The sequence below is a fragment of the Leishmania major genome, chromosome 13, assembly GCF_000002725.2.
Source record: "Leishmania major strain Friedlin complete genome, chromosome 13".
Lineage (NCBI taxonomy): Eukaryota > Euglenozoa > Kinetoplastea > Trypanosomatida > Trypanosomatidae > Leishmania > Leishmania major.
The window spans coordinates 185,001-199,313 of NC_007254.2; the positions used below are offsets into that span (position 1 = coordinate 185,001).

The 14,313-nt window shown below is 61.3% G+C and overlaps 4 protein-coding genes across 4 annotated transcripts; all 4 read left to right on the plus strand.

The window, feature by feature from the left end:
- Positions 1-2,618: 2,618 nt before the first annotated feature.
- On the plus strand, positions 2,619-7,313 carry LMJF_13_0580 (conserved hypothetical protein; the record flags this gene model as incomplete). The annotated part of the gene is made up of 1 exon (XM_001681750.1): positions 2,619-7,313. The coding sequence occupies one exon, from the start codon at positions 2,619-2,621 to the stop codon at positions 7,311-7,313; it is 4,695 nt and encodes a 1,564-aa protein (XP_001681802.1).
- Positions 7,314-8,385: 1,072 nt separating this feature from the next.
- LMJF_13_0590 (conserved hypothetical protein) lies at positions 8,386-9,363 on the plus strand (the record flags this gene model as incomplete). Its single annotated transcript, XM_001681751.1, has 1 exon — positions 8,386-9,363. One exon carries the CDS (start codon positions 8,386-8,388, stop codon positions 9,361-9,363), a length of 978 nt encoding a protein of 325 aa, XP_001681803.1.
- Positions 9,364-10,185: 822 nt separating this feature from the next.
- LMJF_13_0600 (conserved hypothetical protein) lies at positions 10,186-11,079 on the plus strand (the record flags this gene model as incomplete). Its single annotated transcript, XM_001681752.1, has 1 exon — positions 10,186-11,079. One exon carries the CDS (start codon positions 10,186-10,188, stop codon positions 11,077-11,079), a length of 894 nt encoding a protein of 297 aa, XP_001681804.1.
- A 1,023-nt stretch (positions 11,080-12,102) lies between these two features.
- Positions 12,103-12,927, plus strand: LMJF_13_0610 (actyltransferase-like protein; the record flags this gene model as incomplete). The annotated part of the gene is made up of 1 exon (XM_001681753.1): positions 12,103-12,927. One exon carries the CDS (start codon positions 12,103-12,105, stop codon positions 12,925-12,927), a length of 825 nt encoding a protein of 274 aa, XP_001681805.1.
- Positions 12,928-14,313: the final 1,386 nt, after the last annotated feature.

The following is a 14,313-nucleotide window of genomic DNA, read 5'->3' on the forward strand; positions in this document are numbered from 1 at the left end:
GGGGGATGGGGGAGGATGTGCGTGAGCTCCGGCAGATACGCACACGGCACTCCTTGTCCCCCGCATCCCTTCCTCCCCCCATGTTCGACCTTGAACATGCTACGCGCAGACCGACACAGGGGCATGTGTTGCCCCTACGCACGTGGCACGTGGCATGCTGCGTGTTTCTGTGGATGTTGACTGCTTCTACTGCTGTTGCTGTGCTTGACTTCTGGGGGTGAGGGAGGCGCAACGCCACTCCTTATCCTCCTCCCCCTCCCTCGCGCGTGGGAGAAACGCTCGTAGTTTTTCCTTCCCGCCTGTTCTCCATGGCACGCCGATGTGGGCGTGCGTGAGTATGACGAGCATGGCTCTTCGCCGTCCGTGCGCTCTCTCCATCTCCCTTGGACGTGCCCTCCGCGCACTCACTCTCCTCACCATCCCCCGTTGCTTGTCTTTCCGACCATCCTTGATGGACGCCCTGCCTCACTTATGCATGCCACATATGAAAGCCGCGTTTGTCTGTCTGTCTGTCTCTGCGGATCTTCTCCGTTGTAAGCCCACGGCTCCACTGCACATCGTACACCTCGCCAGCATTTCCGTGAACGGGTAGGAGGTAGGAAACCTTGCACGATTGCGACATACACGCGTGTGAGTGACGTGACGTGACGTAACGTGACGTGAGGCGGCTCCTCTCGTGTGCGCCACGACCTCTCTCCTCCCCCCTCCTCCCCCTCCTTGCTCCGCCCTTCGTGCGTGCGTTTGCACACAAACGCGTTGCCTCTGCGTAACATCTGCTCCATCGCTTATTTTTGTGTTGCGCGCCGGCTTCGTCTTCATTGCTTGGCTTTCTGTTTTGTTCGCTGCTCTGGGGTTCTCGTGCCACCAGCTGGTGGTGAGGCAGAGCAGCAAGATCGGAAGCGATTTCGATCTCTACCCCACCGTCCGTTCTCCTCCTCCCCCCAAACACACACACACACACTCATCTCTGCCGCCCTACTTCCTTCTCCATACCCGCAGCACGCGGCGTGTGGCCTAGTGTGCGTACGTCTCTCTCGCTCTGTGTGTGTGTGTGTGTGCACAGACACGTATATATATATATATATGCATTCGCGCATGTAGGTGGCGATTTTAGCTATCCCACAAAGCGGAAAATAAGAGAAAGGGGAAGGACAGAGACCCACCACGTACAGACCCCCTCCCCCCCCCCCCCCACACACACACACACCCCAGGATATTCCAGCGGCACAGACACCAGAAACGCGACACAACTTTTTTTTGTTTGATTGCTGCTGTACGTGTTTGTGCGCTTTGTTTTTTGTGTTTTGTGTTGTTGTTGTTTTTACCATCGTTACTGTTAGTTTGCCCGTGTAGTGTGTGTCGGTGGCGTGTCTGCTTTTGCATGCGTGCGTGTGAGCGCGTTCGACAGAGCCTTCGGTACCGTGTTTTCAACCATATCTTTTTTTTTTCGGTTTGTTCTCCCCCTCCCCCTCCTCCGTTTTCTATCTTCCACTTGGTTGCCTTCCCTCGTTTTGCTTTGCTGCTGGTCCCTTCCTCTCTCTCTCTCTGAGTGTGCGTGTATTGCGCGCACGTGCCCTCCTCCCTTTTTCAGTTGTTGCCTCTCTGTCCTTCGTTCTCTTGGTTTCTTTACCTCCTTCCCTCACAACACACGCACACGCACATATACTCGCCAACGGAAGGGGATCGTGAGCGTGTGTGCGTGACGCGCGTGAACGCGGCGCCCACACACCCATAGAAACCAAGAGAGAAACAGGCATACAATGTACAGCCTCGAACAAAGACGGCAGGCACCAGACTCGGACAGCGACGTCACCTCCGCGGCGGCGGAGTGCAGCTCGGGTAGTGTCCCACCCACAGGCTCATCGGTTCACGGTGGCGACACGCAGCAGGTGCCAGGTCTACGCCTCATCGACGGGAAGAGCGGAGGCGGATGGGCGCTCGGCCCCTCTTACCCCTACCTCCCCTCGCAAGAGGAGCAGGTGCGCGCAAAGGCGAATGTGAACCAGACGTCGACAGGTGAGCAGCGGAGCGGTTCAGCGGGGCTGCCGAGTAGCAGCGGTCAACACCACCCAAACACCGCTGCTTTCGCAGAGGCAGGCAACGATGGGACATCATCGGGCGAAGTTGCCCCGTCCTTGATGTACATCAGCCCCTCACAGGATATGCTGGAGGACGATGACAACACTTTTGTGGACCATGGCAGCACTACCGCGGCATCGAACGCGAACGCTGGTGGGCAATCGCCAGGGGCCGCCGCCGCCGCTGCCGTGTCGGCATCGCTCACAAAGAAGACGACATCGAAACCTCGCGCGGCGATGGTCGCGCAGGTGGGGTCACCGACGCCGTATGCATCCACTACAGCCGGTGCATCACCCTCCGGCGGAGCAGCGCACTCCAACGGGAGAGGCGCAGCATCCAACACCGCAGGAGGTGACCGAGTGCGAGGCGGCCTCTCTTTGTCCCCGTCCTTGGCGCTGCTGTCGGGCGGAGCAGCAGCAGCCACTTCGTCCTCTCCCATGCACGCGAGCGCCGTGGCTGGCGGCGTTCCAGGCAGCAGTCCGCCGCCGCCGCCTTTGCCTACGCCACTGCAGCGTTCGTCTGTGGGCCATAGTGCGCATATGAACAGCGGCATGAGTGCCCCGCGCCGGAGCAACGGGGCAGGCGCCAACGCAAGCATAGGCGGCAGCAACGCAGACGTGCTAGGCGGCGGCGCAGCCCCGCAGTACTCGCGCATGAACTCGAACGAGGCCGTCCCTGGAGTGGTCTACCGAGCAACGGTGCCGAGCAACATCCGGGCGATGGCCGTGGACCCGGTCGAACCGGTAGTCTGGACCGCTGTCGGCGACGATCCGCTCGCGGCGTTGCGCCTCAGCGGACGCGAGCTGACGCACTCGAAGTCCGTGAAAGACATTGATCAGGTGCACTGCATGGCGGTAGTGAGGATCGCTGAGGAGCAGGCGACTACCTTTAAGTCCGCCTCGACGTCACCTCGCGCGGGGGGCACGACGCCGAAGGCTGCAAAGGCCGGGAAGCGGAAGAAAGGCGGTCGGGGCAGCTCTGGCGTCCGCAAGTCTGTGAAGCAGCGCGCTGGCAGTAACGGTGTCCTTCTGGGTCGCAGTCTCGCCAGTGGCTTTGGTGGCGAGGATGACATGGGAAATCACTGGAACAGCGACGGTGATGACGGCTACGGCGACGACGCGATGACCAGCGGCAACCCGCAGGGCCACGACAAGCAAGGGGTGAGCTTCTCCAACTACTTGTGGTGCGGCCTGAGCCGCGGCCACGTGGCGGTGGTGAACATGTCGAACTTGGAGTACCAACTCATCCACAACGCGCACAACCAGACAATCAACAAGATCTGGTACTGGGAGGCGTGCAACAAGGTTTGGACGGCTGGACGAGAGAAGGGCGTGCACGTCTGGGATCCGCAGCGGCGGGTGGTGCTGAAGCGGCGCAACATCGCCGCCATTCTAACCGACGCGACATACGCTGAGTCGACGGACAAAGTGTTCGCGGTGGCCGGAGACGCCTGCGTGCGTGTGTTCGAGCCGAGCGGAGAGAACGTGAACGTTCCCAAAGGGCAGGAGAACCGCATCCGCATGAAGCTGGACGCTTCGGTCATCGAGTACCACCGCAACTCCGGCTTCGTGTGGGTGGGCCTCGCCCGCGGCAGCGCCCTCATGAACACGAGTACCCTCGATGTGGAGCGCACGCTCCCGTACACCTTCAGCGCCATCCTCTTTAAAGGCAACAACGCTATCATTGCTGGCCAGGAGTCGCCAAACGGGGAGGGGCGGCTGATGGTGCTGGACGTGACGAACCCAAGAGAGCCCTCCGTGTTGGCGTACAGCAAGTTTGCCGGTGCCCTCCCCCTCGGCCTTCACATTGTTCCCCGCACCCGCTTCGCGGTGGCGGCGCAGGACGACCCGAAGAAGGGCTGCATGATGGCCGTGTTTGTCTACGACGGCACAGTCGCGTTGACGCACGCGACGGCGCCTGGCGGTGCACCCCCGCAGCGGACCGAGTGGGTGCCTCGGGGGGCAGCGATGACGACGACTGTCGGCACTCCCTCACCCCTTGTGCAGCCTACTACGCAGGCCCCAGATCAGATGGGTGGTAGCAGTGCCATAACAGCTACGACGACACCACCGGCGGTAAGCAACGTCACGCACAGCGCTGCCACCGTTGCCGCGGTAGACAGAGCCACGCTGCACCGAGGGGCTGTGGTGAAGACGTCGCCGGACTACCGCACCGACCGCAAGTTGGCGGTGGAGGCGGATCGATCCTCGCTGGTGGAGGCGATCGCGCCGGACGCCCAGGACATCAAGAACGCTCTGAAGCACCTTGTCAAGACCACGGATGAGGTGAGGCAGTCTCTTGTTCAGCAGCGCTCCGCCGAGGCAACTCTAGCTGACTTCAGCCGGGTGTTGCGCGGGCGACAGCAGTGGCTCCTGGAGCAGGGCTCGATCACGAACCTTCCCGTGCTGCCGAGCGCTGTGGCAGACCGCATCGGTCGCGACTACGCCACCGCCGAGGGAAAGACGATTGCCACGTCCATCGAGCAGCTGCAGCAGCTGTACACCGCAGCACTGGCAAAGCAGCACGAGCTGCTGCACAGCAGAGAGGCTGGCAGCGGTGGCAACGAGAGCGGCGCAGTGGCGCTGAGTCTTCCAGCGGCGTCGTCACCGCGAGAGCTGCGTATGTCGTCATCGGCGGTGGTCACGTCGCCTCTTGTGCCCGGCAGCAGCAGGAAAGGCTGGCGAGGTGACGCGCTTGGCAGCGGAGTGGTCGGCGGCGACGCGGCGGCGCTGCGAGTGGCCGCCGGAAGCGGGCACCACTACCCTGGCGCTCATCTTGTGGAGGGGAACAGTTTGCCTTATGGTTACTCTCCCCGGCAGAGCGGCGTTTCCGCTTCTGACTCCGGGGCAGGGGATGCCGCGGTTCCACCATGGGCGGTACAGCTCGCCTCGGCATTGCAGCGGGAGCGGACGCTGCATGCGCAGCAGTTGAACGCGCTGCAGCTCCTGACGGAGCGTCTAACCGAGCGCAACACAGCCCTCTCCGCCGCCTTTGTGCGTCTCCAAGCCCATGTAGCGGCCCTGGGACAGCAAGCGCTCGCTTCGGCGATGGACGCCGAGTCTACGGGCAGCATGACAGTTGAGTCGGAGAAGTCGCCACCGAGCTTTCCGCTACAGCACCGTCAGCCACTCCAGGCGCACCAGCCTTCCCAGCCTTCACCGCAGTACAGGAGTGCCGCGGCTTTGTTCGCCAAGCTCAGCCACGGGCAGTACCACAAACCGAAGTGTGTGCGCCGATCTACCGATATTCTCGTGAAGGCGATGGACGAGGTGGTGCGCCTCGCGCAGGGTCGCCGCGGCGACCGCAACGCACTGGGGATCACTCTTGAAATGGTCCACTCGATGGCAGGTCTGGCAGGGACCGGTAGCGTTGACGACCCGGATGGCAGCGCCGACACGGTTCCGGCGCACACGCGACCGTCGCGCATCCAGGATGTGTCCCTGTCGCCGTCCTCTCCATCTATGGTGCTGCCGCTAGAGACAACTCTCTCGGCAGAGAAGGTGGCGGCCACGCGAGGCGCGCAGAGCAGCTCCGCCGCCGTCGATGACACGTTGCTTGACCACCCCCTCACCTCTCTACCGGGCGTGTGCTCGATGGCGGAGGTGGAGCTGCGCAACCTGACGGAGCGCTATGCGGAGGTGGCTTCGCTTTGGGCGCGTCTGCAGAGCATCCGGTCACAGCCGCGTGATGCAGGCGCCAGCCATCATGCCACGGAGCAGCACGCAACACCTACTGGCCCCGCTGCCGACGTGGCAGCTGACAGCGTCAAGGCTGTGAAGGGTGGGCTGCTGCTACGCGCCCCCATCGCAGACAGCACGACCGACTCGAGTGCGGCCGGATCAACGCCTGTACTGCTCACGCGGCTCATGACGGCGCGCGTTCTGCAAGCTGTATGCTGGGCGGAGTGTGTGCAGGCCGTTCTGCACGAGTTGACGCACGCGGAGGGAATGAACAACATCTTCATTGCTGGCTGCGTACACAACGCTCTCATGTCACCGCGCGCGCCGGCTGTTGGCAGGTGCGGCGACGGCGCTTCGGACGGGGTGCGGGGGCAGGGCCCATTGGAGGTGCTTGGCTACGAGTCCACGCAGGAGCAGTCGATGGTGCTCGCGAAGGTCGGTCACATGAGCAAGTCGGCCACACTCGAGCTTTCCAATACGTCGCGCGTTCGTGAAGGGTTGCGGCAGCAAGAGTGCCGGAGCCAGGGCGAGGAAGGCACGAGCGGCCCCGCGGCCTTTGCTAACAGCGACTTCCGACTGCACCGTCTGCCAGGCGCGCTGCGCTGGTCGTTGACGGCGCTGCGGCTGCTTTTCGCGTTTTTGTCAGACGCGGAGGCTCATCTGCTCGTGAGTGGCGGCCACGGCCGCGGCAGTGATACCTCCAAGGTGGATGCCAAGACGGCGCGCGCGGCAGGGAAGCACAAGGTAGGCGCCACCCCCAGCAGAGGTGACGCGGCCGCTACGCGGGCTCCGTCAGCGGTTGGTGTGGCCATGACTCACTGGGCAATGTTTCTGATGAACCTCCAAGCCGACCTAACAGCCGTGCACCACGCAGCACGACTCTACCACGCCTGGCGCTGGGGACCGTCCGCCCTCTCCGCCACTGCCACCCCTACGCCGCCATCGAACAGGGCTGGCGGCGCGGTAAACAACCGTTCGGGCGCGGCGCGCGGTGGCGGGATCGGTGTGAGTGCGCCCAGCAAGACCGCGTCATATGCGCGCGAGTCCGCCTTCATTGCCTCAGACTCCCTCGCCCACATCGCCGCGTCCCTCAGCTCCAAAGGCAAGCTGTTGCTGCTGTACATGCAATGGCGTTTCTCTGGCTTTGTCACCACATCCACCGACCGCGCCGTCGCGTCGACAGGCGGGGCGAATGTGTTGTCAGGGTCGGCCAATGCGGCCTCCTCACTGCTTTCATCCGCCGGGCTGCCAACTCTCTTCACCTCTGAGGGCGACAACGATATAGCTGCCTCTACAGCGGCGGTGACGCCGTGCAGCACTGTCGACTGCTCTCGCTTGCTGTGCGACACTGTGGCGCAGACAGAGCAGCTGCTGCACCGTGTGCGACTCCTCCTCGCGTACACCCACGCCATCCGCGCACGTGCTTTGATGGCGCTGGAGGAGAGCCGGGACGACGCTGTGGCGCAGGTGATCGCGTCCTTTGCCTCGACAGCTGCCGCCGACCCGGATGCCCGTGTGCCGACGGAACAGGAGAGGGCCTTCCTGCAGAGTTGAAAAAAACGGGGACAAAAGTGGGGGAGGTGGTTGGAAGGCAAAGAATCATCAGCGACGAGGGTGCTGAGGAAGGTTTTCACGCCGCGGATGTGCGTGTGTGTGCGTGTGTATGCGCCGTAACGAGTGTGTGCGACTCAGTTGCTTCTTTCCCTCTCTTCTTGATCTATGCCTGTGTGTGCGTGTGCGCGGTTGGATATCATCGTCGTTGTCGTCGTCATCTCTTGCTCTGCGTGTGCGTGTCTTGCTTCTCCTGTACAAGGTAATGATTTGTGCCTTCTCTCTTCGTGCGCGTGTTTTAATTTCCGGCACGTAGGCGTGTAACTGTGTAAGGGTGTGCATCGTATGCTCGCGAGTATGCGTTTGTGTGTGTGTGTCCGGCAGGAGCCTCTCGTGTTTCGTCCACAGACACTCAAGGTCGACCCCCCCCCCCCCCCCCACACACACACACACACACCTCCACCTACACACACACACACACACACACACACACACACAGAGTGGGCCCCTACTTCCCTGTAGAGGGACGCGACGTCCCTGCCTGTCCATTCCCTCCAAGCGTCCACCGCCTACCACATCAAAGGAACAGCGCATCTCTGAACGCGGCGCCAAGGCACGAGACCCGGCGAAACGCCCCCCTTCCCCTCCCCCTTCCCCTCCCTCCGCTGCCACGTGTGCGTTCTTCCGTGCGCATACAAGCATGCCTGATGCTAGCGAACCAATACACACACACACGCACACGCACACGTACGCGTGTTCCTGTGCGTCTTGTGCGTTCGCTCAAGCAAGCCTGCACACCAGCCTGCTGCCTGCGCCTTGATTTGGGCGTGCTCATTATCAGGCGTACTTGCTCCAGCCTCTCCTCACGCTCGTCTCTACCCCGCCTGCCTTCGCTTTTCACTACACACTCTCACGATTGGCTGCGCTTCGCGCTGCCCCCTCCCTCCTCAATATCCATACGCAGCCGCAGCTCCGTGGTAGCCAGTGCCCGCCTGGCCCGCGATCGCTGGTATGTGCATGCGTATGTGCGTGCTGACGATAAACGGGCTATATCGCGTCACCCGCCATCGTCACCATGGACTTGTTGCACTTCATCTCGTTAGTCATTGACCTCCGTGACTACCCTGGATATGCGACATGCATCCGCGCCACTGAATACCCTGGCCTCGCCCTGTGCGAGTACAACGCGGTCGCTGGTATGCGTTACACGGTGCCACTTGGCTACGCGGCATCCGCGGTGTACTTTTATCTTTACCACCGCCCCCGCCTCTCCTTTGCCGACCGCTCGCTAACCAAGTTACACCATTACTTCTACCCAAGCGCCGGCTACAGCACGCCACTCGGAATCATCGGCGGCGTTATTTGCGGCGCTGCCGAGTGCGTGCAGGGTCTGACGCCGGCGGCTCTGGAGGCCACCGCGGCGCGGGAAAAGGCGGCTGCTGTGATGGCTGCAGAGCAGTACAGTCAACGCCACCGCGCGGTGAAGGAACGGTTGAAAGCGGAACAGTCGTTTGCCTCCAAGGCACTGGCGTGGCTGCAGCTGTGCGAAGACCCGGTGCAGGCAGAGCTCGCGCGGATGGGACTCGGAGAGGACAGCATTGCGTGGGAGACTCTGCTAGTGCCGCAGGGGTATCTCTGGACACAGCTGCACTCCGTCGTGCATGATCCTGCTCGGTACCGCGGCTACGAGGCTCCTGTCGCGACCGGTGCGGCAGTCCCCACTTCAGCGGACGAGAGGCTCAGTCAACCTTCTGGCGGTGCCAATACGCCGTGCCCCTCGCCTTCCGGGGTTTTGTCGCTTTCGAGAGCGTATTTTACGAAGCCGCAGGTGGACGCTGTCGTGAGTCGGATAGGAACGCTGCGCACCTCGCCGGAAGAAGACCGCTGGATGCGCTCGGCAGGTCGCTGCGGCGCCTACGGCGTTTTTGGCATGCTGCTCACGTGGAACAGCGGCGGCGCTCTGTTTCGCGCGCAGATGGGACTTGGCCTTGGTGTAGTGATTGCCGGTCTGGCGTCCGCGACGCGGCTGGATGAAGTGTTCGCTCACCTGTGACGTGTGTGTGTGTGCGTGTGTGCCGTGTCTGTGCAGCGATGCCCCCTTTTTTTTGTCCTGGCACGCTCGCCAGAACGGCGGCAGCTGAGGCGACCACGGCGGTGGCGTTTGCCCCACCTGTGACTGGTCTTCTGTACGCGATGTGCGCGTGCCTAGGACGAGACCATGATCATCAGAGAAGGCCAAGAGAAAAAAAAATGATCGCAACAGCAGAGCGTCGAACTGTGAGCACCAACAGGAGCAGCGCCAGCCGAGCAGTTTGTGTAAGGGGCGTGTGGCTGTGCGTCGGAGGAGTGGGGGAGGGGACCAAGTATCCTCCGTCGCTGTGCCTCTCACTGCCCGTGATCGAGTCTGTCTCTCTGTTTTTTTTTTCGGTGTTTCTTCCTCGTGCGAATACGAGGTCATGGACCCACTGGAAAGAGGGGCAACATGCATCCAGTGTCCTTCTTCCAGACAGACACACCGACTCAGGCGAACAGCAGCAGGGGAGGCTGCACCGACCACGTCGACGGACGCATGCCTTTTCCTGACTGCCAAGGGCTGTGATGTTCACTGACACGACGCGACTCTATCTCCTCTTCGCTCGCACCTTGTCCCCACCGCCAAGTCGCTTTCATCACACACACACACACACACACACACACACACACACACGTGTGTGCGCACAGACAGTCTCAGTCAAATATATCGTGCACACCACGAACCGCGGTTTGTGCGCGACTGCCTCCCTTTTTTTGCTGCTTCAGCACAATGATGTGCCTCATGTGCGGCCGCGCAGCCACGCGCTGCGCACGGCGTCACCTCCTATTCCGACTGCCGAGAATGCCCTCCGCCCTGCGGTGCCACAGCACCACGGCTGCTGATGCTTCAGCGAAGGCAAAACTGACCTCTCCGGGTGCTCCTCTCACCCACGTCCTCAAGCCCATCCCCACATCCGGCGCAGCCTCGTCATTTTCCGTGACGCCCTCGGCCGTTGTTCTTCACACATCCTATGCGTCGCTTTCAGCCGCCGACGAGGTGGGGCACGACGGGAGCTGCAGCCGTGGCGTGGACGCAGGTGATGGGTCTACTAGGGTTGCCCACTTCACGGCAACGCCGTCGTACGCCGTGACGAACGTTGCTGCGTTCGAGCAGCTCATTGCGAAGGCACTTCGCCTGTCTGAGGTGACGCTGGAGGCGGCCGCGACAGAAGCAGCACCACCGGCGCCCTCACCATCTTCTCCGGTGTTGGCGACGGCGTCTTCTCGGGGAAGTGCTCGCGAGGCCCCCATCACGCTCATTGCGGATCACACGGTTCGCGAACTGCTAGTCCTCCTCGCCGAGGCCGAGGGCACCCTCGCCCCCTTCACGGCATGCAAAGCGAGGGTCGACAAGTTCGTCTACGGCGTGTATCTGCCGCTGCTCAAGTACGGCACCTTCTCGTTTTTCGCTGCGCAGCTCGTCGTGTACTTCAACTGGATCTTTTTTGTGTTTGACTGGAACTTGGTGGAGCCAACCACGTACTTCCTCGCCTACACGGGCGTCTTCTGCAGTGTGGTGTACCACTACTACCGCTGCAGCGGGGACGGGTCTACCTGGAAGGACGTGTTTCAGCATCTCGCCCGTCGCAAGGCGGAGAAGAAGTACGCGCAAGTGCAGCTAGACGTGGTTGGCATGGCGCAGCTGCAGCGACGCATCACCTTGATCAGAAAGGAGCTGGCCCGCATGTCTGTCTAGGCGACGAGCCAAAGACAGCGGCAGCAGCTCTGCACAGAGACGGAGCGAGGGGGCAGGCGCACGCAACACACATGAGGTCTGGGGTACGAAGAGGAAGGCGGCGGTGCCGTCGCACGCGCGTGGCACTTCCTCTTCTTTTTTTTTGTCGTACGTGCCTACGAGTGCCGCACTGGCACGCGCAATCCGCTGCCTTCTGTGCTCTTGTCTCCCTGGCGTGCCTTCCGACAGATACTTAGATGTGCGTGTGCGTGTGCGGCTGCACGTCCTGCGGCTGCCGGGGAGTCGCCTGCGCTTTGCGAGTACGTAATGCAGCGTCGCACCTCTCCTTCATCACCTGGCGTCCACCACCTCTACATACCATCAGCTGAGCACGCACAGCTGCAGCGTCTTCCATGTCCGCACATCCGCGCATGATGGTGCACGCTCCACGGTGTTGTATTCTTTGCCGTCGTTCTAAGTGCGAGCGGGGCAGGTCGTGAAGGGGGGAGGGGAGGGAGACGGTGCGGAGTGAGGTTGGGTGTGTATGTGTGCCAGAGACTCTTCTTGTACGCCGCTCGACACGAACCTCTCGCTTTGTTCAACGACAACTGGCGAAAGCGGGAACAGCATTGCGATGGTGACATGTGCTCTTGTATGTGTGGCATCTGCCGCCCCCTTCCCTCCTCCTCCCTCGTGTATACAGACTGGTCTACCAAGGCGTGTATGTGTGCCGTCCATGATCAGCGGAGGCTACTGCTGCTGCGGACCCGGTCTTTGGCAGTACTTCATCTCCTTCCCTCTTTGGCTCTCCGTATCGGTGTCCCTTGCCCTCCCCCGCTGTTCCTTCCGCCTGTCTTGCGTGTTTATTGTGTCGGCCATCACGACCTCGTGCTCTCTATCATGCACTCTCCATCCCCCTTCTGACCACCAGGGTTTTAGTGCTCACCTGCACACGTTCGCACACACACACACACACACATACATATATGTCTCGATATATATATATCTGTATGTGTTTGTGATATTGGGCAAGTCGCCACGAACATGGCCTCCACTGCGAATGCCAGCGTGGATGGCTCGTGCCCCGCGATGCGGGACGCCGCTGATGAGGCGCTGTGGGCAAAGCTGGATGAGGTGCAGAAGCTGCTCGCGAATAGGTCGGACGCGAAGGAACTCTTCACCAAGTACACGGTGCTCCGCTCCGTGGTGGGCGAGGTGAAGCCCGTCTTCGCCGACTCGGTGCGCACACGGGTGAAGGTGTTCTGCGAGGAGCCGTCCTTTGCCGCCCCAGAAGAGTGCGACGACTTCGAGCCGGTCTCGCTGCACGTTGTGGCTTACTTAAACTACAAGCTCTTTATGGAGGAGATGAAGGAGCTGATGGTGCAGGCGCGGCTGTTGAAGAGTATCGGGATGGAGGGGTCAGGGCTGCGGTTCCAGCGCCGCGAGCAAAACATCGTTGCGCCGGGCAACGAGCCGCGCACTGGAAGCAGCAGCAAGCCATCTGCCCAGGTGTCAATGCACAAGCCGAGCTACCGCCCTGCGACCCTCATCCCCGTTGGCACGCTGCGGCTGCGTCGGGTCTCGAAGGCGTCGGGGGCAGGAAAGCTTACGGAGGTGGTTGCCAAGATCGAGCGCGTGTGCGTTGTCAAGAGCGCTCGCTGCTTCGACGTCGGTCGGACTTTGATGAGAGCCGCCGAGAAGATCGCCCGGGACGCTTTCCACGTCCGCTGGGCCCTTACATACGCGCAGCTGAGCTCCAAGGATTTTTACACCAAGGCCGGCTACACACCGAAGGACGGGCGTGCGTGCATGGACTTACATATGCCGCATGTTGTGATGGTCAAGTGCTTGGTGGATGCCTCGATGTGAGGAGGTGGTCCGCACATGCGCACAACAATGCACGGCACTGCCGCCGAGAAAGGGAAGCGCCGCTGATGAGTTAGCTGGTGTCCTCTCCTGGTCGTTGTATTGCTTCTAATGGCGCTTGGTATATATATATATATCTATATCTATATATATATATATATATATCATACATCAGCAGGTGTGCGAGGGGCGGGTGAGCTTGGGAGCGTAACACTCGAACACGCATGCAGTCTCTACCGCTCGCCCTCTTCTCTCTTCCCTTCCCGCATTGGTTTTTCTTTTTTTTTTTCGAGGGTGGTGGTGGTATGGGAACACCGCATATGTGACGCACACACGCACTCGAGGATGCTATACGCGAGGGCACGCGCGTACTGTGTGTGTGTGTGTCTCTCTCCTTGTGTTACCGCGGGTGTCTGCGGCTCGCTTGCCACTTGGCATTCGCCGAGCCACAGCTGCGGCTGAAACAGACACACATACACAACGCAGAAAAGGGAACGAGACGTTGGCGGCGCACCTATCCGCGCGCTGGGGACGGATACCTGTGGGCGCGTGCGCTGCCGTCTATGTGTGCCTCCACGTGCCTGTGTGTCTGTCTCTCTTCCCGACTGTGACCTTCCCGACTTCCTTTTAGTTTACATCTGCCCAGCGGATTGGCTCTCCGCATTATACGCTACTGTTTGGTTGTGTGCGTGTATGGGCATACACACACATAAACGCACGTGTAGATAAGTATGCTTCCCTTCCTTCGCCAGAGCTGGCGTGTGTGTGTGTGTGCGAGGGAGGGAGTTGCATTGAGGCCATCAAGCGAGTCCGCACATTGGTCTCCGTCGATCCAACTCCTGCTGGAGGCAGTGTGTGTGTGTGTGCGGTGCGGTCGTGCTGCTTTTCACACACGGAGGCCACACGCCGGCAGGAGCAGAGTGCGTCTTTTCCACGCGAGAGCATACATACGCGTATACGGCCTGTGCTTGTGCGTCCTGACGAGAGTATGGGGCCGCATGTCCTCCCAGCTTCCTACTTCACCGGGTGGAGAGGCGGAAGGGAGGGGGGGGGGTTGGATGGGCGTGTGTGTGTGGGGGGGGTGGGGTGGGGGACTTCCTCCGGAGGCGTGGGTAGTGAACGTAGCGAGAGAGAAGGGACCATGAGGTTAGTGGGGCCGCTTCTCACAGACTATCACTACGAGAAGCAGCGCTGATGGGCTGAAGGAGGATCTCGCCTGCGGTGGACCGCCCTAAGAAGAAAGAGGGAGACACCATCGTCCACTCACCGCGTCGCCCACCGTCATGCCCTGAGAACGGGGTGCGAGGATGGATGCAATGAGCCCAGTGACGGTGTGCCATGCAGAGACGGGTACGCACTCGCTTGCCAGCGTCGGCAGCAATGCAAGGC